Source organism: Alligator mississippiensis, chromosome 2, assembly GCF_030867095.1.
Source record: "Alligator mississippiensis isolate rAllMis1 chromosome 2, rAllMis1, whole genome shotgun sequence".
NCBI classification, from domain to species: domain Eukaryota; kingdom Metazoa; phylum Chordata; order Crocodylia; family Alligatoridae; genus Alligator; species Alligator mississippiensis.
The window spans coordinates 291715920-291729375 of NC_081825.1; the positions used below are offsets into that span (position 1 = coordinate 291715920).

At 43.8% G+C, this 13456-nt stretch overlaps 1 protein-coding gene across 6 annotated transcripts in view; it reads right to left on the bottom strand.

The window, feature by feature from the left end:
- The window catches only part of SYNE2 (spectrin repeat containing nuclear envelope protein 2), a 287230-nt gene that overhangs the window by 75530 nt on the left and 198244 nt on the right, over positions 1-13456 (bottom strand). For all 6 annotated transcript variants that reach the window (XM_059723316.1, XM_059723319.1, XM_059723320.1 and 3 more), the window contains 9 exons: positions 13123-13242; positions 12775-12975; positions 11715-11888; positions 11066-11197; positions 4778-4974; positions 4266-4398; positions 3464-3646; positions 2856-3002; positions 1064-1240 (listed from right to left, as the gene is read on the bottom strand). In XM_059723316.1, coding sequence (XP_059579299.1) covers positions 1064-1240; positions 2856-3002; positions 3464-3646; positions 4266-4398; positions 4778-4974; positions 11066-11197; positions 11715-11888; positions 12775-12975; positions 13123-13242 — 1464 coding nt within the window. The remainder of the gene's footprint in view (positions 1-1063; positions 1241-2855; positions 3003-3463; positions 3647-4265; positions 4399-4777; positions 4975-11065; positions 11198-11714; positions 11889-12774; positions 12976-13122; positions 13243-13456) is intronic.

The window sequence follows — 13456 nt, forward strand, 5'->3', positions numbered from 1 at the left end:
GTAGTTTAGGAGTAGCGAATCCTTCATCTGTGCAGTGCATTGGACTGGATGACCTTTAAGTTCCTTTCTGACTCAATGACAATGTTCAATACAAAAGGTGGAGAGAGAAACCGGCATCTTCCCCCTTGTTTAAACACGATCTATAATAGGCACAGGAGTTTTCCTCCATTTAAACATCATTGGCTACCCTGTGGCTGCTGAGTGGGTTTTGGCCGTCTACTTGCTGGTGGAGGACTGTTCCTGTCCATATATTGCATTGTATTTTCTCTCACTGAATTGTAAATGTTCTGACTAATGAAGCCCCATCCAATCACCTAACCTCACCATCGTGATCCTTTGGTTCCTGATAGTCACCGTCAATCTTCTCTCGATTTCCTAGTCATACCCACTCCTCCTATATGTAGGGACCTATCAAAATCGAAGAGGGAGGTGGAAAATCGTGGGAAGATCATGAGGCCAGCCACCTTTTTGCAGGCTTATCGCAGTGCCACCTCCAACACCTTTGATTGGCTGAGGGGTCCTGGTAGCTCGGCCCCTCACTGCTGATTGGTCAAGAGGGCTGCCCGTCATGTGGTCCCACCCCTCGCCAAGGGTTGATGGAGGGGGCAGGGCTGCATGACAGGCAATCATGCGGCAAGGAATGGGGGGGAGGAGGGGAGAAGGACTGCCACTGCTATCTTGGTTGCTTCCCTTTGTGCCAGCGGTGCCTGCCCCCCTCCTTCCCCAGATGGCCGTGCTTCCGGGCTGCAGCAGCCATGAGGATCTCTGGCTCCCACTGGGGAACCAGCATTTTATTTTTAGTAAGTTTTTTTTTTTGGTGGTGGATTTTGTAGACATTGCACGATTTCACGATTTCCATGAAATCTGCAAAACTGCGAACTGACTAGGACCTAACTACGTGGGTTTGCTAACACTTATCCATTGCATCTCACAGGAGGGTTAAGAGACTTAACGTATGTGCAAGTACTTTGCAACCCGGGAATAATTTTTTTGTGGAAGTACAGAGCACTACAACATCTGATCAAAACCATAGGAGACAAAAAGCTATGGTATGCAAACAGACCTTTCTCTTCAGAGAGCCTTGTAGCCTATGCCACAGCAAGTTCATCTCCCCTAAGCACTCTGCAAACTCCGTCCTTTCATAGCGTTTGCTTTCCACATTGCAGGTGCTCGTCTGCAATAGTGACTGGTTAACGAAATCCACCATCCACTGTTTAAAGTTCATTTCCATCAAGTATTCCTGAAAAGCAGACAAGGCAGCCATTTTAATATGATAAATCCCAGTACCTGCCGAATAAGGGAGCAATCTTGAGGCATTTAGTGAGTTTTTAAATTTGGAACCACAGCACAGCACATTTCGTGCAAGTCTCAAGTTAGGAGTGACCTTAAGTCATCCCTCATTTCTCCTCACATTATTGCCTATCTCCTCTAAAATGCTCTTCATCCCTAGTGCTCAGAGAGCTTCACAAAAAAGGGCACTAAAAATTGTACCAATTTCACAGGTGGAGAAAGCAAAGCACAGAAAGAAGCAGCAACTTGCTCCAAGGTCATCCAGCAGGCAGAGAAAATAATAAAATGTGTGAGTCTCAAGCCCCAATCCAGTGCTCTCCCCACAAAACCACATTGCCCTGCTAATGCTGCCCAGGAAGGATAAGATGGGATGATGCTTTCCCCAGCTCCATACTTTCTTGCCTCATCTGCACGACTACAGCAGCAAAAATGACATTGGATCCCTCACTTATACATTAGATATCTTATACCCGTGCTGAGGAAGAAATGTTAGGGCTGCTCCTTTGTCTTCACTCACACAAATCTTTCCAGAGAAGAAGATTCTACCCCACTGTAAATATTAACTGAATTTAGGAAGCGCCACTTATTTTCTTTGACAAGAGGAAAGCATATGGGCAAAAGAGAACAGACTGTCTCGCTCATAACCACAGTTTTTGAAACTCATATACAGTACAGTCCTGCCTGAGGGCAGCAGGAGATACTGTTATACAGGTACTGACTCATGTCTCCATCCCTTTGGGAATGCATGCCCTACAGGGAGGGATACAGGACTATCGCTAACCTTATCTGGCTTACAAATTCTGGAGCCCTCACTGCAAAGATAAGGCTGTGGACGGTTCTGTGACCCAGGGCTCCTAGGTTTTAAATATGATCACAATCAAGAAACTGATCCTGAAATGCTCACAGGAAAGACAGCAGTATCTCTGCAGCTAAAGGATTAAACTTCCCAAGTATACCAATGACCATAAGAACATAAGAAGTGTCATACTGGGTCAGGCCAATGGTCCCTCTAGCCCAGCCTCCTGTCTCCAACAGTGGCAGGAGCACATGCTATACAGGGAGAGAATCGAACCAAATCTCTTTAGAGTGATCTATCCCCTATGAGCTTTGATCTCACCTTGAAGGCACCTTTAAACAAGCAGCTATTCTATCCTGGCTTTTGTTGCTAATATAATTATTTGTATTAGTGCCTCAGGGCCACTGTTATAAAGTAGGACTCCATGTTAGGTGCTGCACAACAAAAAAAACTCTCTCTTCCATGGAGATTAAAAGACAACAGAGATACAGAAGGAAACAGGCAGAAAGGGGAGCACAACCCCCACCCCTCCCCAATAGTGGTTAGCAGGATACGCAGGAGTTACAGCACATCAGAGGCTTAACCTGTTGGCAAGTTTCCTGTAGGCATCCAGCAAAGGAGAGCTTTAGAGAGGGATCTGAAAGGGGGTGATGAGGAGGTAACTTTGTATACGAGAAGTCCTCGCCAAGTGGGCGGCTGCATGAGAGAAAGGTCTTGGCTTGTACCCATTGCTGGGGTGTGAGACCTCTTCTTCTATCCTCATATTTACCTTGTACTTCTGGAGAAGGCTTCTGACTTCGGATGATTCACTTTGTGAATTTACTGCAGGCTCGTCTTCTCTTTGCTGTTTCACTTGGTTCATCCAGACCATTAGTTCAGTGATGGCTTTACGAGATGGAAGCTTTTCCATCTGGAGCTGGAGATAAAGAATATAATGAAGGGTCTGTACTTAAACTTGCTAGAAATATCAAGGAAGATGACATCTTTAAAAGGCCTCCCCTATTATAATTATCTAGGTATGAATTTGCAGATAAGCCCTGCTGTTCAAAATCTAGTAATCTCAAAACAAGAAATGTGGAAGCCTGAGTTTTGGGAACAAGGTAACTACTGCCTCTGAAAGCTAACCTTTCTACAAAATATGAGAATGATGGACATAAGCACAATTACCTAGGCTGACATACAGCAATAATTAAGCCTTAGTATAATAATATCAAGGATGTTCCAGAAGTGAGACACCTGGGTAATTAAGCCCTAAAGAGAACAGTGCTTGGCATTCATTATGCAACATTCAGCAGAGTTCCAGCAATAAAGTTTTAAAAATAATTATTCCTGAAGCTAAGGTTCAAACTAAGAAATGGTGCAACATTTGTTCCTTACCTGGTGAAACTTTTCCTGGATGGTTGGGAGCTGAGTGATCAGTTCAGCCCATTTTTGCTCAAAGTTTGCTAAAGATGATCTAAGTGCTGCAACATCGGCCTGTTTCACATGAAGGAGCTGGTTGCCAGCGCTCAGGACTGAGGATTTCAAGGAAGATTTTTCATCTACTTCCTTTGAGAATGCCTGAGATACAAAAAGGTTAAAAGTGAGATTTTCTTTTTTAAACAAAAACACCACTGGGTTTTCAGTCACAGGAGGGACTGACCGAACAGCTTACCGTTCCGGTCACACTGACACTTAGTAAAATTCACCTGGGTTGATGCAAACTTGAAACCAGATGAGTTTCAAAATACTCAAGAAAAAGCATAACACACTGATGCCAACCCAGCTCTTCCTGCTTTGTCTGCCTACAGGGACCTCTTTCTGCCAAATAAACCCTCCTTCACCCAGCAGGGCCCACTTTCATTTGACACTTCCTTCTTAGGTTGGAACTGCAGTGACTTGAGAGATCTCCTGTGACATACAGACACCTTTCAGGGATGACAATCAGATTCCCTTTTATCTATCAGGATAGTCAGATCTCTCTGTTTCAAAGCAGCCCAGTCTCCAACTCCCAATGAGCAGGTCTAAAAGACAAGTTCCTCTCTGACATAGTGGAGTGCAACCCCCTAACGCCTGGCTTACCCCACTGGCAGATTTTGGGCTGGGGTCTGTATAAGAACAGCCCGGAGCAGACCTCTGCATGGCTGTTCTCTTGGAAATCACCACCTCCCATAAAAGCATCTCAGGATTAGTGACTTACAAATAAGCTGTCTATATTGTTTCTGACAGTAGGAAGGTCCTGTGACACATCGAGAGACTGCTCCTTCCAAAACTGCATTTTCTGTTGAGCAGATTCCAACCATTTGGTTAACTCCTCTGATTCTCTGTTGTAGCTATGGAAACAAAGTAAAACAGGTTAACAGACTAGAAACAATTAGATCTCTTAATAATGTCTGTAATCTTCTCTCCTCTCAGAATTGCCCACCTTTCCAGCAGAAAGTGCCTGCTGCCACTTACAGGTCACACGAGCCTGTGCTGTGCTCAGGTGTGCTGTAACTGAAGTCTCTCCTCCCATTGCCCTGTTTCATGGGAGAAGCTGCTGCCCTTTTTTAAAAGAACTTGATACTTCTGACATCATTAGATTTTCATTTACCCATGCAGTTTTATTATGATGATTAAGCAAATAGGAGTAAAGAAGAATTTGTGATACATTTTGTGAGAACTCATATGTAACAGCTCCTAACTGCAATTGCTCCTGAAATAACAACCTACCTGACCAAAAGTTTGAGTAAGGTTTGAAGTCGGTGTAGTTCCTGGCCAACTCTTTTAGTTAAGGACAGCCACTGTTCTTCTAGCTTCACAATCTGGCTCGCTAATTCAGAGCAGCTCACCACAGTCTTCAACTTCTTCCCTTCTTTCACCATCTGGTAGAGTCTGGCATGTTTTTCATCAATGTTTCGTTTGATTTGCTAAGCAGAGAATAAACAGTTTGCAAAACAACATATTTTTAAAATGAGAAATAGGCAGACTAAAATATACATTAGTCTCACAACTGGCATTGCTTCTATTCTCTGTAAATGAACAGTGGTAAGCATAAGTTTTATTCCATATTATCTTTATGAAAATACCACAACAGCTCCACTGCATGAAACAGAATTCCTATCACAAAACATACTGAGAGTTTCTGCCACCCGTATTCATCAGAGATATTCAAGAAAATCCAACCATGTTTGCTCTCACTGAGCGGCATATTCTTACAGCCATTTATTTACCCTATGGATGGATAGTATGGATTTCTACAAAGACACTAAACATATACAGGCATGAGAAAAAAACAACACTCCTTGTTATACCTAAAATAGTTGGGCCATTAAAGAATTATATCTGCATTAAAACAAACATGCACCCAATCAAACAACAAAGAAATGAAAACATAATGCAGACAAGAAGGGTGAGAGATTTCCTTCTGATAAGATTACAAGTTTGATTGATAAAAGGTTAATAGTACTGATGTAATACAACAGACCTCCGTAAGGCATTTAACTTTGTGCCACATGACATTTTAGTTAAGAAAACAGAACAACACAAGATCAACATGGATTAAAAACTGGGTAACTTAAGTGTGAATCAGGAATCCTCACTGAGTTGGGGACTTTTGAGTATAGTCTCACGGGTACTGGCTCGTGGACCTACTCTACCAAGGGTAAGAGCATGCATATAGGCATACTGGATGCTTATTCACTTTCAAGTTCACACCCTCATTGCTTCACAGTAGCTTGTTTGTAGGCCCATAACCTCAGGCCCCCCTCTACATGTTACAGGTATTATGCAATTACCTGGGTAACTGCAATTACTTGGAGACCAGCTACATGTGCAAAATACTTAGCACACAATAAAAAGGTCCAACTAGCTATAAAGTTAGACCTCAAAAATATGTACTAATGTATAGCCAGTTGCTATCAAGTTTCATCTGCACATGCAGCAAGGTCTCCCCTGAGGCTGGAAGCCCTGTAAGATGACAGGGCTCCTACCCACAGGGGTGCACCATGCCCAGCGTGAAAGCCCCAAGCTTCGGGGGCTGCTGCGATTCCCAGTCCTGAGGGTGCATAGCGCGCCTTGGTAGCTAGGAGCCCCTCATTTGAGGGACTCCCCCTGCACTGGCAATAAGGCGCAATGGGATCTAGTGTGGGATCCCACAATCCCGCCTTCTGCTTTGCACGAGTGGCATGGCAGGAGAGACAATCGTGTAGATCACACATTAGATCCCATCACACCTTTACCTGTACATGTAAAGGGGACCTTAGAAGAAGTACATCTTGTGGGGGATCTACCTTTGTCACTCTGGAGTCCAGTACGGCGTTTATAAACTCTATACTTCAAATAGGGGAAAGCAAAAAGGGTAGCAAAGAGATCCAAGATTACTTATATGGAGCTGTTCAGTTGAAGTGGCAACTGACTCAAAACCAGCCAGAAACTAAGATATGGATGGATTTGAACTCCTTGGCGATGAGGGGGTGTAATTTTCCCATTTGAAACGCACCACTTCCTGAAAGCTTGAAGCAAGTTATCCAATGTCTAGCCCATAAAGTCTGTTATCCTTGGAAAAGAGAATTCAAGGACTTAATTGATCATTTTCAGACTTTGGGAAGAGACTGATTAGCCTGATAGCATTTTCACCCTGACTGGTTCGGGCATGTCAAGACACTGATCTGATGCTCCCATCTTGTGGGTTTTATATCAGTGTGGCTCCACCAATTTAAGAGCCATTCCTTAATTACACAGGTTTAAGTGTGAGATGACTCAGACCTATAATCGCTGTGCATAGCTAGGGCATCAGAGTCCTGCACAGTGAATGCTGCTACCATGAAGACTCATGCAGTTTGAGTACATGTTTCTCAGGGATGCTTTAGTACTGTCCACATGGAGCACTGCTCAGTCTCAAATGAGGCTCTTATTTGAAGGCCTGGCCCTGAAGGCATGCTCAATGCCGTTTTCTCCTCAGTCTTCACAGGCAAGGTCAGCTCCCAGACTACTGCACTGGGCAGCACAGTCTGGGGAGGAAGTGAGCAGGCCTGAGTGCTCAGCGGTGAAAGAACAGGCTAGGGACTATTTAGAAAAGCAGGACATACATGGCCAGATGGGATGCACCCAAGGGTGCTGAGGGTGTTGGCTGATGTGATTGCAGAGCCACTGGTCATCATCTTTGAAAACTCATGGTGATCAGGATTGCTCCCGGATGATTGGAGAAGGGCAAACATAGTGCCCATATTTAAGAAAGGGAAAAAGAAAGATCCAGGGAACTACAGATCAGTCAGCCTCACCTAAGTCCCTGGAAAAATCAATGGAGCAGATTCTCAAGGAATCCATTTCTAAGCACTTGGAGGAGAAGGAGGCGATTAGGAACAACCAGCCTGACCAACCTGATTCCCTTCTATGATGAGACGACTGGCTCTGTGGACATGGGGAGACCAGTGGATGTGGTATACATTGATTTTGTGAATAAAAATATTTAATAGTTTTCTGTTTGAGTTTTCATACAATTGCAATAGACTGTTTCAGCATACCCTATAAAAATGTGCTCAGTGCAGAAGCTACTACTCAGATCAGTGCTCCCAGCGACTTCAGTGGGGTTGTCCTATGAAGGTCACAGGGTTGGGTCCATGTTTCTCAAACTGTGATGACATTCTTCCTTACAAATATAGCTCCTCGGGAATCTTGTAAGCTCTTTAGGTCAGAGGCCTTATGCATCCTTGACTCAAATAGTATCTATTTTGCCTTTGGCACAATCTGAATATGAATCCTTTCTGCACTGTAAGACATCACTTAGGCCCAGACAGGATGTTACTATTGACTTCTCTCCTGGGCAGTTCTTTGTCCTGTAAATTGTTCTGCTCTTTGTCCTGTACATTTTTCTTCACCGTAAGGGTGGCTAAAATTTGGAACGGGCTCCCAAGGGAGGTGGTGCTCTCCCCTACCTTGGGGGTCTTTAAGGGAAGGCTGGATAGGCATCTGGCTGGGGTCATCTGACCCCAGCGCTCTTTCCTGCCTATGCAGGGCGGTCGGACTTGATGACCTGTTGAGGTCCCTTCTGACCCTGGCATCTATGATTTTAGCAATGATTTCCATCAGAAATTCAACTTTCACCACACCTCTATCAGACTGTCTCTTGAGTACTCCAGCACCAACATCTCCTTTTTAGATACGATGATCACTGTCCAGAATGGTAATACAGACCACAATATACAAGAAACCCACAGAGCAACATACATATCTGCACAGAACCAGCAATCACCCTAAACACACACAGAAACCTGTAATATACAGCCAAGCCCTCAGATACCACCAAATTTGTACTGAGGAGAACATCCGTAATCACCACCTCACAAATCTCAAAAAGGCTTTCACTCAACCAGGACACTCCTCCAGAGAGATAGATCACACTTTTGAAAGAGCCACCTTGATACCATGTGAAAAATTCATGCGGTACAGAAGGAAAACCCCCATGAATCACACACCACTGGTTATGACATATCACCCCTTCCTGAAGCTTATACGGAAAATCCTCAAACAATTGCAACCCATACTAGGAAAAGACCCAATTGTTAAAGAGCTCTTTCCAAAACCACCCAGTCTAGCCTTCAAACAAGCACCGAACCTCGCTAAACAAACTTCCTACAGCTCAAAACACACCAAATGGATCCAGACCAGAAATAACAAGAAATGTAAAACCTGCCAACACATCTCCACCACCCCCACAATTACTACACCCCACAACAGAACCATCAGCATTCCTGGATCTTATACCTGCACCTCCAGAAATGTAATATATATCTCATCCAATGCACCAAATGACCTGATGAAAAATACACAGAAGACACCAAACAACAACTGTGCACCAGAATGAACACACACCAAAAATCTATCAAAGACAATACACAATTACCTGTGGGTAGAGCCATTTCTGGGGTGTGCAGGGCCCGGGGCATATCAGCCTGTGCGGGGCTGGAGGGTAGGGGTGGGGGTGGTGATCACCTGCAGAAGCCAGTGGTGTGGGGGGAGGCAGAGGAGGAGGGAGAGGGGGAAGGGAAGGGAGTGGCAACCACCCGCAGAAGCTGGTGGTGGCAGCAGGGTCTGTACTGCAGTGTCCACAGGGCCTCCAAAACCGGGAGGCCCGGGGTGATCGCCCCAATTCACCCCCTCCCCACCTTCCAGGGATGGCTTTGCCTGTGTGAGCACATTTCTCACACAAAAACAACTCTCTCTTTCCAATCTCTCAGTTCTAATCCTCAAAGGGAATTTACAAAACACCTTTCACAGATGGGCCTATGAACTTCACTTCAGCAACCTCCTGGATACAAAAAATCATGGACTGAATATAGACATTGGATTTATGACACATTATAACCTGCCTAACATCTGACTCTCCACTATTTACCAGCTACATTCATTCCCCTTCCCCCCTCCCCCCAACCTCTCTCACCCATTGACTCCTCAATTTACATTTTCACTGACTGACTTTCTTGCATGCATACCAGCCTCTGGCTTCTTTACTATTCATTCCATCCAGGAAGAGCACACACCAGCTGCAGATGCTTTGTCAGCCTGTTGAAAGGTATTTGTACCCGAAAGCTTGCGAAGAAGAATTTTTCCAACTATCTGAGTTGGTCTAATAAAAGATATCAGATTTACCCAAAGAACCTTGTCTTGATTTTAGCAAGGCTTTTGATATGGTCTCCCACAGCATTCTCACAGACAAGCTAAGGAAGTACAGGTTGGATGAATGGACTGTAAGGTGGACAGAAAACTGGCTGGAGCATTGGGCTCAGAGGGAACTAATCAATGGTTTGATGTCTAGTTGGCAGCTGGTATCAAGTGGAGTGTCCCAGGGGTTGGTCCTGGGGCTGGTTTTGTTCAATGGTTCATCAATGACCTAGAAGATGGCACAGAGTGCACCCTCAGCAAGTTTGCAGATGACACCAAGCTTGGGGGGAGTAGTTGTTATGCTGGAGGGTAGGGCTAGGATTCAGAGTGACCTAGACAAATTGGAGGATTGGGCCAAAAGGAATCTCATGAGGTTCAACAAGGACAAGTGCAAAATCCTGCACTTAGGACAGAACAATCCCATGCACCGGTACAGGCTGGGAGCTGACTGCCTGTACAGCAGCTGTGTAGAAAAGAACCTGGGGGTTACAGTGAACAATAAGCTGAATATGAGCCAGCAGTGTGCCCTTGTTGCAAAGAAAGCTAATGCCATCCTGGGCTGCATTGGTAGGTGTGTTGCCAGCAGGTCAAGAGAAGTGATTATTCCCCTCTATTCAGCACTGGTGAGGCCACATCTGGAGGACTGTGTCCAGAAACTTTATGGACAAATTGAAGAGAATCCAGCGGAGGGCAACAAACATGGTGAGGGAGCTGGGAGACATGACTTCTGAGGAGAGACTGAGGAAACTGGACTTATTTAGTTTGGAGAAGAGAAGACTGAGGGGGGATTTAACAGTAGCCTTCAACTACCTGAAGTGGGGTTTGAAAGAGGATGGAGCTAGGCTCTTCTCAGTGGTATCAGACGACAGAACAAGGAACAACGGTATCAAGTTGCAGCAAAGGGAAATTTAGGTTAGATATTAGGAAGAATTTTCTCACTAGGAGGGTAGTAAACCATTGGAAGTTTGTCATTGGTTTTCAAGACCTGGCTAGACAAAGCTTTGGCTGGAATGATCTAGTTGGGGATGATCCTGCTTTGAGCAGAGGGTTGGACTAGATGATTTCCTGAGGTCCCTGCCAACCCTGATTTTCTATGAAGGAACTATGGGCACTATCTCCTTAAAAAAACTCATGGAAATTGGTTGGCTACAAATGGTCCTCCTCTCAGTTACTATCAAAGAGGTTAAAAATGCTTTATTTTCACAGTTAAGTGTATATTTGAGCATTAACCACCATTTCTACCTAGGGAAAAAGAAGACAAAGATCCTGTTTGGGGGACATGAGGATGTCAGCACCAGATATACACTGCATAACAATCCTGCAACAGGAAACAAATTAAATAGAAATAAATAAAAATACCTGGAGGAGGGAAATCCTTTCCATTAATCTTTCTTCTGTTTCTTCCACCAAGGTCACAGAAGGCATTGCAGAGGTAAGCATCTCCAGCTCTTTGTTGAAAGATGCATAATCTGTGTCAAATTCTGTCCACTCCTAAAAAAAAGTCATGCGTTTATTAATAAAGCGTACTTCTCATCCTTGAGCTTGTACCACACTATGAAAACATTGATGCTTTAACATGTAGAGACAGTGATCTTAGTTAAACAAAGAGAAATTTTAGAGCTGTGGCCTCAGACTGAGGATTTCAGTGTCACATGATTTCCCTTTGAAAATGATGTTCATGCTCCTTTTAAGGTACTGGTCTTTTAAAATTGATTTCTTTTCATTGTAGTGTATTATTAGTATTTCTCAATGGGATTTTCTCTTACACCGAGTGCTTGTGAGGTATCACTAACACATTACAGGAAGCCCAGGTCATGCTAGAGGGATGGACTGGAAGTTTTATTTCAGGACATTGTGAAGAGAAAGGATGAGCTTCAGGTACTCAGAGAATGGATAGTGGGCCTTTATTCTGATATGGGCATGAGAACTGCTAGCCAGAGTACTCCCAGTGTACAAAGGGTTGCAGTTTTCCCTGTATTTTTATTTAGAGTTTATTTTAACCCATTACCTTTAGTAAGCTCTCTAAGTGTACACCATAGTGGGAAGCCTGTTGTTCCAGTGATCTGACTTCCTTCACCAGCTCATTCAAGAATTTCTCTTTGTTTTCTGAGAGAGATGGAGTCACCTTCTTGGAACATGCTTGCATGAGAAGCACATAGGTGATGAGCTTATGGAAAAAGTCCTGAAAAACAAACAATTTCATGCCAACATATTGAAATGTAGATCCTATTTTTCTGTTTTATGGAATGGGTGCCATTAAAAGCAAATGGCTCCTACTACTAAATCCATCTATTGTGATTTTAATCATAAAAAAATACTGCTTTGAATTTAGGTTATTTCTGATGAGGGCTTCAAATACTCGCATGCAATACAGCAAATAACATTCACTATTTTCAAGAGAGCTAAAGGGAGGAAGAAATAAGGACATGAGTTCAACAGATTCTCACATATTCACATGTCCAGATAATATTGATTATCAGAGAAAGATGGTCACACTTGGCCTATTCAGGCCGGTGGCTATAAGCCATGATTTGGTCCAGAAAACTCATTTAGGGTCACACAGAAAGTGAATGGGGAAAGAATATACTCAAGGGTCCCAATGTCCAGCCCCATGCTCGCATCATTTGACTACACATGCTTTGTTTAATGCCCCTCACAACTATTTTACAGAAATATTTTAACGTCTAGGGAAATCAAAACCACTTGCCTCGACATATCAGTATGTTCTAAGACAGATCAAAGCAAAGACAACTGGATCAGCAATCCCAGGTCCTTGATTCTAAGCAGACATGTCTATACTGCTAGGGCACTGGGTATAATACCCCAATCCACAAATATACTCTAGACCTGGGAGGTGATCAGTGAAGTTGCTACACGCATGTCCCCAGTGGCAGATGTCAAGCACATCAGAGACAGTGTTCAAGACCAGGCACAAAGGCTGTGTTTTCTATAGACTCTCTCTTATGTTAATAGAAGGAGTGACTACTACTTAAAGTATCTGAGGGACAAGCCACCACAGAAAACATGGTAGTCTGTATTTGAAACATGCTATAGTGCGAGTGCTCTACCTTGTGATTTTGCAGATGAGACTGTAAAGCAGCTCTACTTTTGGTTAGCTGCTTCAGGTCCAGAGCCACCTTCCTGTGTCCAATGTCTTTCAACTCTGCCAGTCCACGAAGCAAGCTTTCATAGTGACTCTCATGGAGGAAAGGAGAGTTTAATTCCACGTACTTTGCTCTCAGAATCCCCCAAGTATCATCTAAAACATCCTAGAAATTAACACAAGTCACAGATTAGAGTCAGAGGTGCACAGTCCCAAACATGCATTTCTAAAGTATCATATCACACCAGGATGCAAAATGGCTATAAGCTTTTCCCTGCTCAGACTGTCTAGTCAACAGGGCTTTGATACCTACCTCTAATTTGTAGGCTTCACAGAGCAGAGCAACAGGTAACTGAAGTCTTTCTCCTTGATCTCTCAGTTTTGCCACTTGGGCTTCAAAGTTTTGCAACTCCAGTGCATAAGCATCTGTTTTCTGATTTAAAAAAAAATACAGGAAATGTATCTACATTGTATCTGGAGAAAGCAGTGTTAAAGCGGGAGTGGTTTTGCTTCAGTTGTATTGTCCCCAACTTCCACACTTAGCACTTATTCTAATAGCTGCTGCCCTTTTAAAATAGCTCCATATGTAGTTGTATCCATGCCCAAACTGTTTCTCAATTTTTTAGAAGCAAAGCCACCAAGACAGA